Here is a 13,209-nt window from a genome sequence, read left to right as displayed (position 1 = left end):
GCCATAAATCCCGCTGGATGGGTGATTTTCTGGGAATCGACGTCACAATTCTCAACATGGCTTTTGTTTTTACATGTTCAAAGTAATTTTCTTACATTTGAAGTAAATCACTTTTTAATATTAATTTTATCACTATAACTCGTCATTGTCTTGTTCTGCTTTAAAGGGGACTTACTATGCAAAACCAACTGTTATTACCTGTTGGTACCTGCTTTTGTGTATTTGGGATCTGCATGACTCCAGAACATTTGAAATCAAACACTGGAGGCATGGCGGACATATTTATAAGACAATCTTGCCCTTTCTTCATACTTATTCCAAACGAGCCGTTTGGAATTTGCCCCAATTACCGTATTTTTCGGATTATAAGTCGCTCCGCAGTATACGTCGCACCGGCCAAAAATGCATAATAAAGAAGGAAAAAAACATATATACGTCGCACTGGAGTATAAGTCGCATTTTTGGGGGAAATTTATTTGATAAAATCCAACACCAAGAATAGACGTTTGAAAGGCAATTTAAAATAAATAAAAAATAATGAACAACAGGCTGAATAAGTGTACGTTATATGACGCATAAATAACCAACTGAGAACGTGCCTGGTATGTTAACGTAACATATTATGGTAAGAATCATTCAAATAACTATAACATAAAGAACATGCTATACGTTTACCAAACAATCTGTCACTCCTAATCGATAAATCCCATGAAATCTACTTCCTCGATGTCTCTTCTAAACAACTCTGCCAACTCAAAGGCATGCGTCGCTTCCTCTTGTCGTTTTCTGCTGCATATTTCGTTACGCCCAGCATGTAAGCTGCAGTACATGATTTCCTTTTCGGTCCAATTTTTGTTCAGCCCTTCCCAGTTTTTATAAGTAACCGCCAACGATGATCTGTTTTAATAGCTACAGCAGTAGCCTATAGCAGTTAGCATTCCATGACCCACAATGCACTTCTGCCATGACCCTCCCCCGCCAAATTCTTATTGGTTGACGTGTATGTGACGATTGCTGACATTTTCTTCGTCTCTTCCACGAATTATATAAATAATATTATTTGATATTTTATGGTAATGTGTTAATAATTTCACACATAAGTCGCTCCGGTGTATATGAAAAAAACTGCGACTTATAGTTCGAAAAATACGATATAAGGTTTTTCCCAATTGTGGTAAAAAGAGTTATGGTAGAGCTTTACTCTAAGTACTTTGCATGAGTTTGCCACTGTAGTCCACACTATAGTAAGTAATCTTTTTCTTTTTTTGTATCCTCTTGTTGTGGGGCAGACTGGCTCGTACATGCACATGGATCCTCCACTGTTGCCATTTGTAATACAAATTAGCATATTGTTTTGACTAATATCTTTCAGTAGACTCAATAGAAGCTCTATGCAACATTTTGACCGTTTAAATGTAGAAACACATTCCTATAATCTAAAACTCCTTTAAAGAAACTTCCAACTAGGGATGGACGATATGGCCTAAAAACTGCACCGTGATAAATAGTGCAGCCCCCTGCGATAACAACATATATCCCAATATATTTTTGGTATGTAAATGGTAATAAAACCCTTTCGAAATGGCTTATAAAAGCTCCTAATTTGTCTGCTGACATATGCAGTAACATACTGGTTGTATTATTTTGTCAAAATTATTATTAATCTTTATACTTGCTAATTTACTGTAAATATCTGTTTATTTTCTGATGTAACATGGTTCTGTCTACATCTCTGTTAAAATGCAATAAGCACTTATTCTTCTGTAATTTGGATATTCTACATTAGTTTTGAGTGATACTAAAAATGTAGTAAGCAATCTAATACCGAGTTACAATGGCAGTATTGGTAATACCAATTTGATACTGATATTTCAAATTCTGAAGATCTTTGACTGATTACATTTTTAATCACAACTATAGTTAGGCAATGTGACAGTGTCACTTAAATATTTAAATGTTATACTAGACAATAACAAAAATAACAAAGGGTATTGTGATACTAAAAAATATTCATCTATGTGTATTGACCTTATACTGATACTATACTTGGTATTGTTACTGAATCGATCCACCCAACTTTGTTTACATTTAACAGCTCTAGCTTGTGGTTAGCAGTTAACTTGACCTCCTTCGTTTTGTGGTGTTGGATGTTAGTTCTATTCCTCGTCCTCCTTTGATGACACTTGTAAGATACGTAGTTTATTTGTATCCAAAGATGCAAGGATTGAGGACTGACTAAGAAGTGGCATTTTTGCACTGTGGGGGACATTAGACACTAGCGAGAATGGTATAGTACCCTAAAGACACATTTGTTCGCTTGTCACTATCCAATTTGTGGGCCACAGACAGAATTTGTCATCAATGTGCATAATCAGGGCATAACAATAATATTTAAAGCTCTATCGTGGTCCAAGTTACATCATATATTGTCTATATCGTGTAAACCAACCTCCAATGGTCTTTCTATAGTTCTTCATAAGGACCAGGGTAAGTGTCGGCGGTCCTGTCAAAACTAAGCCCAGGACTAAAATGGCAGTGTTTGTAATGCAGCTTGTTACGTAAAATGCAATACATTTTTGCACCGCATTTTAGTGTAAATCAAGATTGACATTTTTTTTAATGTGTGCAGCTTTACCACTAGAATTCTTATTGTTGTTGTTTTTCTTACAGTTGCCCCATTTGGCAATGAAACATCAGTTTTTAAAGACACTGCAAATACTGTCAGGTTTAATATGGCTCATCCAGGACGAGTGTCTCGATGCATAAAACACATTTATTATATGTTGCTTTTTATTCTACTAAACATGAGCAGGCGGTGTGACTGTTTTGGTGCCTGCCGTCACGGGCCAATGAGATCTGCATGGCCCGATTAAACGTTAAGCCACGTTAAACACTGCTCATCCCGCTAATTAGGCAGTAATTGCTGTCTCCAGTGTCAGCTGCCGGTGGCACAGTAGAGGCTGTGTGCTCATATCCTGACTGTTTTAGGAATGATTATCGGCTTCCAGTAATGGGTCTCTTCCGCGTTGCTTCTTTACTCCTTCCACCTGTGGCGCTTTTAATGCATAGTAAGCAGGAATGCAGAAAAGATCGACCCCAAAAAATTGTCATCTCAATTTACAGTAACATGCCATCTAATTACCGTAATGACAATGATTTTTTGATTGTATTTAATTAGCTGCATCAAATTTTATGCCAGGGGTCACACTGCGCTGACACTGACACTTCCTCCTCACTTTCCTCATCTTCCAGTGAGCCTCGCTAGCTGGACAACTTTCCCTGAACGGTAAGGCTCGGGGGCAATCATATGAATCACTTCACTTTTCTTTTGACTTTTCTTTATTTTATGCATGTACTGTCGAGAAAGCAGGTGTGCTGTGTCTTTGACTTAATGGATTATTTCCAGTTTTTCTATACAGTTCTATCAAATGTAGAACAAACATATTTCATACTGGTATCTATCTGCGGCTTATAGTCTAGTGCGTCTAATATATGTAACATTTTTTTTTTTCTTTTTAGTCGGAAAGATATGGAAATTGCAATCTCAATTCTAAGCAAGAACATCTAAATGTTTTTACAGGACTGTGTAGCCCTAATTTTAAGGTTTCAGATGTATTGATTGTGGTTGCCTGCTCAGAGCACATTAGCACTGTCGTTGTGGTCAGGAAGTGCCCCCTAATTTATCAGCTTTACATTACAGACTCCTACTTTGCTGACCTCGATTTCCTGGTGTCACCCTCCTCTGGGATGCAATTGAATATGCTCAGTTTATGGAATGTATGGATGTACATAATATAGATGAAACAGTTTATAAAAAAAAAATCTGAACCGTTTGGTTGGTCCGACACGATTCGAAATAAGTGTGTCTTTCAATAACTTTATCCAATCAATCAGCCTTTCCCCAAGTGCATGTAATAAACTGTAAAAACACAATAAAACTTTCACAACTGTCATACTTTCCCTCCTGTCTTTCGTCGTGGTCATCCAGTGACCTGTCATGACACATTCAATGACTGAAACTGTCGAAAAAAACTGTAAAAACACAATAAAACTTTCACAACTGTCATACTTTCCCTCCTGTCTTTCGTCGTGGTCATCCAGTGACCTGTCATGACACATTCAATGACTGAAACTGTCGAAAAATACAACTCTAAGCACGACAACAAGTATCCATAGTGGTGTTAAAAATGTCTTTGCAAATGGAGTTTTAAAATAAATAGGTATGTTAATTTAAAAACACATTCACATGCAGTTATGCATGTTTTGTACAGCCAGAAAAAATGACCAAAGATGACTGGCACATAACACCTGTGCACATGAATATAGTGATATATAAGCTATGCAATGACGTGTACATCATCTTTATAATCCGTGCATAGGAGTCGTCTCACAGATGAACAACCCATCCTAAGAAAACCTTACCCCAACATTAAAAAAATCTACTGGATTGCAAACACCAAACGTTGGCAGGTCTATAACTAACTGTTATACCGTCAGTGTGTGAATGTGTGAATGTGGAAATACTGTCAAAGCGCTTTGGGCTCCTTAAAAAGGGGTAGAAAAGCGCTATACAAGTACAACCCATTTTCCATAACTATAAATGACGTAATTTATCATGTAAAAAAAATGTAATGGGTGGTTAATTGGGATATATAGTAGTCTGTGTTGTTAAAAAGAATAAAAATGTGCAGAGAACCAAAAAATGTTGACCGCAAATGGTGATAAGAGCCGAACCGTGAATTTTGTGAACTCTTCCCCACGTTAATACACAAACACTCAGTGAATGCAATGCTTCATTGTGCTGCACCACTTTCTGCAGGACCTTAAAAATTCAAGAGTGTTTTAAATTTAGGTGAGATTAAATATTCAGCCGCTCTGTCTCTTTGCCCCATGGAATTTGATCGCTCTCCTGAAAATGTGCGTCTTGTAATGGTTGATAAATTCAGAATAAATTCTAAATTGTTCGGTCCTCAATAATTACAAACAATTGTGCAGCATTGGCAAAGACTGCAGCCGCTCTGTCTGTCCAAAGATACTAGGAACTCTGGGAACGTTCTGTTCTCAGACACTGTGTTTACTACCTCACCACCAGGCTAACCAGCATGTCCTATATTGAGGTTCTCTTCATGTTTATTTTGTTGCTTGTCCCATCCTTGGATGCCTTCTTTATTTCTCCCTTCCATGCGTCAGTCTGCGCTGGCTGGATAACATGGACCACATGTAAAATGAACGCTTGTGTCTGCAGAGCGCTGTGTTCTCCCGGATGGTGGAATGACACGTGCGGTGGATGCATGACGTGTTTAGGAAGCAGCGAGATTAAAACAAGGCATGGGTGCACACGGCGCCACTGTGAAAAAGCACAAAGCCTGTTGGGCAGGATTGTGGGCAAAAGTAGCCGAGAGCAGCATAAAAATGAGTCTGCTGCGCAGTCTTTGTGGCGTAGAAAGTATCACAGCGGGCTACGGCAATGAGGTCACGCGCTGGAAATGCAAACAGGATGCATTCACTGGTATGGAAAGGGATTCTACTATGATTTATTGCTAAAATTGAATTATCTTGAATAGTCCTGAGCAAACACTTACTAACCTTGACCTAATTGAATGTTTTTGTTGCTTCATTTGTAAAAATCGGCAGGGATCCCTTTGGAATACCCTTTGTCTTAAAAGACAGGAGCAGTCACCTTGGACGACCACTACACAGATATGCCCCAAGGTTGCTTTTGAATGTTGTCCCACACACTGAAAGCTCAAGGCAAATGCCTCATTGCCTTCAAGTACACCCGAGGCTCTCTTTTGCAAACTTTTTGTACAGCAAGCCAGTGAAAAAGAAGGGAAAAAAATTTAAGTTTTCTTCCATCTTTCTTAGAGCAGCACACTGCCGGGAAGGCTACTCCCCCCAGAGAAAGCCTGAGGTTCTCCATAATTCATATTACACCACCAAGGATCAATCCTGGCTTTATGTAACCGAGCAAGAGTAGATGTTTGATAGATGCTGCATAACTGTGGACAACCTCTTAAAGGTTCCAGAGGCTCTTTGAGGATTTTTGGTGGGCCTGAGTAGCATTGTGATATGAAAGTGGTGAGTGTTTGTGTGTGAGGTTTAACGCTGCACTATAGTCCAAGCAAACAACACTCCTCCTCAAGTCCTGTTTGAGCGGCCTCTTGAAAGGGGTGAAATAGGCCCACAAAAAGGCGGCACGCTGAAATACTTACTTTGCACACTCCTAATCGGAAGTCTAAATCGTTTTCTTTACAAAGATTAATTACCTGTGGCAATCTCAAGTAAAATCCCTTTGCTGTCAATTCCTTCTTGTTGTAAATCTTAATGGAGGAGACATACGGGACTTGATGCTCACTGAGAGAAGCATGAAACAGCCACGCTTGGCCTTGAATGAGTCATCTTATGCAGTGTGTGTGTGAAAAGCCACAAACTCCACTGGCTCTAAACACAACAATCTATTCTCAGTTATACTTGTAAACGAACCTCCAGTTTTTAGCACACAACGAGAATTGTTGTTTGGCCTGCGAGGGTTTGCCCAATCAAATCCGGGGAACGAGCCACTGAAATAATAATAACAATGGAGTGAATCGTCATGTCAACATATGGTTGTCGTTGAAGGATTTGCAGCAGAGTTTCGGGAAAGGGAAGAGCGCACAGTATTTGGAATACAGCGTGCTCCATCATGTTAAAAATGCAGCGGCATACATGCTTTCCCTTTTAGAGAAAAAGTGCATCTTTGTTGGGAAATAGATCCAAACCAGCAATGCAGTGTTTTGGGAATGTTTCCACAGAGTAATGCTGGGCCCACCCACGTGCATGAGTCATAACCAGGTATTTCTTTAATCACAGCCCTTTCTTTCAACAGGTGTGAGTTCCCTAGTGAATACATATTAAAGTGGCGAGAGATCATATTTTTTGCTTCCTATCAGGGGACAAAACCGAGACATGAAAGCACTAAATAATCAACTAATAATAGCCCACTGTGTTGACACACATCAAGGATGAGTGGACTGTTGGGGCTAATGAAAAGACGATTGTTTTACAAATTGACCAAGTGAGTCAGTCTCTTGAATATTCCTTTCAGACCTTCCCAGACTTTTTTGTTGCCTGCTACCTTGTTAGGTGTACTTAATTCCCCCTCCTCCCTAAGAACAGTTTACTATTGTTGGCTTTACTAGTTAACAGTTGACACTTACCACGCTGGTATGTGTGCTTTTGTTTGTGAGCATTGGTGTATTTGTGCAGTCGACAAACGAGACCCCCAGGTGTGGAGCCTGCAGGTACAGAGTCGGTCACACAAGCTGATGCATGCTCACTTTGAACTCAGATCTGCTTAAAAATCTGTGAAAAGTTACACATCAGCACATCATAGAAAATAAAGGCACCTTGCTAAAGAAAGAAGTGGTAAATAGAGGCGGTGTTCCTCTTCCTCCTTCATGCATGAAGGTCACAACAGTGCTTGTTGCAGTCGTTATGCTTTGCTCTCTTCAAAAACGTCTCATTTTCTACTTCTTTAGGTAAAAACCCCACGGACGGAGGAATAGCAGGTGACTATGGTGTCCCCAATCCAGGACCGGCCTTCAAAGAGGTGTGGCAGGTCAAAGTGTGGCCCAAAGGTCTGGGTCAGGCAAAGAACCTGGTGGGCATCTACCGCCTCTGTCTGACCGACAAGACCGTCAATTTTGTCAAGCTCAACTCTGATGCTGCAGCTGTGGTGCTGCAGCTAATGAACGTTCGACGCTGCGGGCATTCCGAAAACTTTTTCTTCGTTGAGGTGGGCCGCTCCGCCGTCACCGGACCGGGCGAGTTCTGGATGCAGGTGCGCCTCTCATCGTTCTCCCTTTAGTTCAAAAGTTGTACCTAACATCCCTTATAAATGAACAATGCAAAAAAAAACTTCTTTTTTATGCTTATAGTCCACCTAAGACTGCAATTCTGTCCAAACCTGCACGATTTTGAAAAAAATTGTGATTGCAATTCGTGAGTTTTATATTTTAAACATAAGAATGCATAAACATGTGAAAATAACAAGTGAAGGAAGACATGCTACTTTTAGACTGTCAATCAACATATTCTTGTCTCAAGGCGCCACACAGAACAATATGCAATAATTTACTTGAAAAAATATGAAATATTTGGTATGATCCAGGGCTTCACGGTGGAAGAGGGGTTAGTGCGTCTGCCTCACAATACGAAGATCCTGCAGTCCTGGGTTCAATCCCGGGCTCTGGATCTTTCTGTGTGGATTTTGCATGTTCTCCCCGTGAATGCGTGGGTTCCCTCCGGGTACTCCGGCTTCCTCCCACTTCCAAAGACATTCACCTGGGGATAGGTTGATTGGCAACACTAAATTGGCCCTAGTGTGTGAATGTTGTCTGTTTATCTGTGTTGGCCCTGTGATGAGGTGGCGATTTGTCCAGGGTGTACCCCGCCTTCCGCCCAATTGTAGCTAAGATGGGCGCCTGCGCCCCCCGCGACCCCAAAAGGGAAAAAGCGGTAGGAAATGGGTGGATGGATGGCATGATCCAGACAGACTCAGAACTTTTGTCTACATTATGCTCTTAACCCGAAAAAACAACTGATAAAAACTATACAGTGTTTATAATGTAATGTAACCATTATATATAATAATAATGCAAGTAGCCATTCAAAAGGATAGAAACTTTTATTTTCCATTGTTGTAGAATTGTTTACCATTGCACTGTTATTGGAAGGTAAATAACTTTGTTATTCAAATTAAATGAACAAACAGTACAATTAAAGGGACTATCTTTTCTGTAAGCAAAAATTTTACTTATACATTGAACATCTGTGTGCATCACTGTGTACAGCAAATCCCATCCATCCATTTACTACCACTTATTCCCTTTGGGGTCGCGGAGGGCGCTGGTGCCTATCTCAGCTACAATCGGGCGGAAGGCGGCGTACACCCGTGACAAGTCACCACCTCATCGCAGGGCCAACACAGATAGACAGACAACATTCACACTCACATTCACACACTAGGGCCAATTTAGTGTTGCCAATCAACCTAACCCCAGGTGCATGTCTTTGGAAGTGGGAGGAAGACAGAGTACATGGAGGGAACCTACACAGTCACGGGGAGGACATGCAAACCCAACACAGAAAGATCCCGAGCCCGGGATTGAACCCAGGACTACTCAGGTCCTTTGTATTGTGAGGCAGACGCACTAAACAGTTAATTTTACTGTTAAATAAATGTTTTAGTGTGCTGGGAGCGATGCACATAGTGAGATGTCTTTCTTTCTGTTTGAAGCGAGGGACTAAGAAACGTGAAGCTCAACAATTCTGACAGGCGAACATGTCTCTCACCCAAATGACGATGACAGCGGAGAAAAACAAAACAAAACCTCAGCCTCTTGCAGTTACGTTATCGCACTAATTAAATCCTTGATGTAGATTAATCGTGCAGCACTAATCTTGTCAGGACTTTGCATTTGTACATACATACGTGTAACTGTGGTTGTGTTTGGTCCTTATTTCAAGGTGGATGATTCTGTGGTCGCCCAGAACATGCATGAAACATTGCTGGAGGCCATGAAGGCACTCAGCGAGGAGTTCCGCCAGCGAAGTAAATCTCAGTCCAACTCTGGTCCCGGTGGAGGTGCAACGGCCTCCAACCCCATTAGTGTCCCTTCACGTCGCCACCATCCAAACCCTCCTCCCAGCCAGGTGGGCTTCACCCGCCGACCCAGAACTGAGCCTCCTGGAGGGGTGAACGGAGGTGTTAGCAGCTCCAGTGCTTCTCCTACCCCTCGTCACAGCTTTTCAAGGTCTCGTACAGCTAGTGATGGGAGTAAAGTGGATGAGAGTCCAGTGGGAAACATGCCGCTTGCAGGGCTCAGCTCCAGCCCCTCCACCAACGGGTCTTGCTCAACCACTCCCATCCTCAGGTCAAAGTCAGCACGCTCAGCCTCCACCTCAACCGCTAAAACTCCTCTTGGTCTAATGCGCTCTATTTCCACACCAGCACCTTCCCCGGCCCCAAGCTTGTCCTCCAGCTCTGGTCATGGCTCAGAGTTTGGGGGCACCGCAACTTGTGCTGGTCCTGGGGCAGGGGGTGGCCCCTACAGTCGAGTCCCGATGCATCGCGCGTCTGTCTCGGGGTCACCCAGTGACTATGGTTCCTCGGATGAATATGGCTCGAGTCCTGGGGAACAGACACTCTTAGTCTCCCCCAGCCAGCCTGGAAGCTCTGTTGGTAGTGTTGGCAGCCAGTCCCTTGGTGAGGAGGGAGCTAATTATATTTTAATGGGTCAGCATAACGGTGGCAATGGTGGCGGAAATCAGAGCAGCATGACATCCAGTTCCTTGCCAGCACCTGGAACACCAGGCTGCGGCTCTATGCCCCAGTCCAGGAGAGTGCTCCGCCGCTCCTCCAGCCGAGAGTGCGAAGCGGAGCGTAGATTGCTAAGCAAGCGTGCATCTTTACCCCCTATGGCCTTAGAGAGGCTGGTCCCATGTCCGCACAGAGAAGACGAGCCAACGGATGAAGACTCAGCTGACTATGCTATTATGTCGAGGAGCACCAGCCGTGAGTCCTTTTCTTCAACGTCTTCTTCAATGCAGAGGGAATGCCTCATGACTGCTGGGTCAGGGGGAGGTGGAGGAGGGTACTTGGATGTGGCGGGAGAATTCAGAGGTGAGACAGGTGGTGTAGCAGCTGGCGGTGTAGGTTTAGGAGTGGATAATGGATACATGTCTATGTTGCCTGGAGTCACTCAGTCTCCAGTGGCCTTGTCCCAATCTCTGGCTGTTTCTGTTCCTGAATTGGATCCTAAACCTGCTGATGATTATATGGCCATGACCCCAAACAGCAGCGTGTCCCCTCCACAGCAAATCCGACCTACACCCTCAGATGGCTATATGATCATGTCTCCCAATAGTAGCTGCTCCCCTGATCAACGTGGAGGTCTCTCTGGTGGTGCTTGGGTGGGCAGTGGCAGTGCAGACAGCAGGCCAGGCAGCGACTACATGAACATGTCTCCAATCAGTACTCGCTCTGTGAACGGGAGTCCCCCACCTTCAGAACACACCAGTCAATCAGAGAACAGTTCTCAAGTCCCCAAGATGGTGTATTCTTATTATTCCCTTCCACGGTCATACAAACACAATACCTCTGCCAGACATTTTGATGATGGACCAGGACGTGGCAGAAGGCCCAACGGTGGAAGGGGAGTGGGTGCTTCACGGACAATAAGCGGAAACCAAGAGCAACAACCGGCTGGCAGTTCAATAGCAAGACGACACCTGTCGCTCTCGTCTTCCTCATACTCGTCCAGCTCAGCCAGCAGTGAAAGCCTTGGAGAGAGCGAGGAAAGAGCAGCAAACACCATCGCTGGGGGCTGCAAAGAGGGGACCAAACTCCAGCAGCGACGAGGCTCCAGTGGGTTGGCCAATCACAGTGCCCACTCCCGAAGCAGACCAGTGAGCCTTTTTGTTGACGTATCCAAGGCTAACACGCTTCCTCGGGTTCGTGAAAATCCCTTGCAACCAGAACCTAAGAGCCCTGGGGAATATGTCAGTATTGAGTTTAAGGGGGGAAACGGCAGCAATACCAGTGTTGGAGGAGGCTGTGGCACGGGTCTCAGGCATGGATCATCCAAGCCTCGTGGTACAAGCAGCTACCATTCTCAACACAGACCTGTGTCGTGCCTGGGAAACTTTATCCCCTTGTCCCGCAGCCCCTCTGCCCCTATTACTCCCCCAGGTGCTTCTGAGTATGTAAACATGGACCTCGGCCCTTCTCCTTCTCCCTCACCCCACACTCCACTGGTTTTCCCCTCGTTCCACACCCCTACTACCCCTCCAACTCTTGCTCTTGCTTCCAAAGTCTCTGATGAAGCAGCAACAGGCCCTCTGGAAGAGGTGACCGAGATCGCTGAGGCACGGCTTAGGAAAATCCAGGAGATTGTTCCTGAGTTGGAGTCCCCCACATCATGCGGGGACTACACAGTGATGGCCTTTAGCCTAAACAGCAACACGGCTTCCGGGCCATCATCCAGCATCTCTCTCAAAACTCCTTCCCCTACAAAAACCGAACCATCCGGTGCAACACGGGTTCTAGAATTTCCTTTAGCCAAATCGGGAACCAACCCGGACCATGGAGCAAAAGTTATCCGTGCTGACCCCCAAGGACGCAGACGGCACTGCTCTGAAAGCTTCCTTGCTTCACCGTCCATCTCTACTTCTGGTTCCACATCTTCTTCTTCCACTGCCTCACTCTTCCCAGAACAAGCTGTGCCACGTCGGCAGGGCTTCGAGAACACACCATGGCGTAATGGATCTGTGCCGGATACCCTCAGTCAGTCACTCCTTCCTGGACAACAACAGCCCGCTGCCACCAACACGCCCATCACAGAGCAAGGACTTAATTATATAGACTTGGACTTGGCCAACAAAGAAAGCCAACATTCAGGCCTAGATGGACCCCTAGGTAATCAGGCCTCTTCTCGCATCTTCTCTGTGCTGGGTGCCAGCTCTGCGATTGGAGGAGGAGGAGGATTGGGTGTAGCAGTCGGCAATAGTGGCAGCGCCAGCATCAACACATACGCCAGCATAGATTTTTACAAGTCGGAGGAGCTGCGGACACATCAGAACGGAAACAAGGAGGGGTCAGGTAAGACTGGTTTATATTTGAAATTACATTAAATGAATTATGGGTTCATGCACCAGTGATCCACATCCTCCATTTTTGGGGGATTTAATCTGTTTTATTTTTTCCTTGTCTTTGCTTCGGAATTATTCTATCATGCTATACATAAGACAAATGCCAATACTTCTGCTCTGCTTGAGTCCTTGTTTTCCTGATGCAAACATCTCACTGCAGCACCATCCCCACACAAAGAAACCATTCACACTTTCCATTGAAGCGTCCCACTCTGAGTCTAAATCATTTGAACTTTGATCCTGTGGTTCGGTTGACCTGTCATCCAGAGGTTCTGCATGTGACATGAATCATGGGTGATTGGCATTTTGAAAACAGACATTGTTTGCGTTTGTTAGTGCCCCAGCATATTTTTGTTCTAGTGTAGATGTAAATATATGATTTATGACACATACATATACATTGGAAAGTCCGTCCCGCTTATCACGCCAAGCCAATGTTGCATCGCATCTCATAAGCTTGACAACACACTGAGTCCATTGTTTTCACAAAGATAAAATAAGTTATATATTTGGTTCGTT

The 13,209-nt window shown here is 43.8% G+C and overlaps 1 protein-coding gene across 2 annotated transcripts in view; it reads left to right on the top strand.

Moving 5' to 3' along the window:
* The window catches only part of si:ch73-335l21.1 (insulin receptor substrate 1-B), a 70,889-nt gene that overhangs the window by 8,463 nt on the left and 49,217 nt on the right, over positions 1 to 13,209 (top strand). The window contains exons 1-3 of one of the 2 annotated variants that reach the window (XM_061912425.1): positions 5,314 to 5,509; positions 7,518 to 7,819; positions 9,508 to 12,640. In XM_061912425.1, coding sequence (XP_061768409.1) covers positions 5,329 to 5,509; positions 7,518 to 7,819; positions 9,508 to 12,640 — 3,616 coding nt within the window. In that variant the 5' untranslated portion in view covers positions 5,314 to 5,328. Of the gene's footprint in view, positions 1 to 5,313; positions 5,510 to 7,517; positions 7,820 to 9,507; positions 12,641 to 13,209 lie in introns of those variants that run through there. The other variant, XM_061912424.1, reaches the window with a different exon arrangement.

This window comes from Nerophis ophidion, linkage group LG10, assembly GCF_033978795.1.
Source record: "Nerophis ophidion isolate RoL-2023_Sa linkage group LG10, RoL_Noph_v1.0, whole genome shotgun sequence".
Classification (NCBI taxonomy): domain Eukaryota; kingdom Metazoa; phylum Chordata; class Actinopteri; order Syngnathiformes; family Syngnathidae; genus Nerophis; species Nerophis ophidion.
This window is presented reverse-complemented; position numbering and strand designations above follow the sequence as displayed.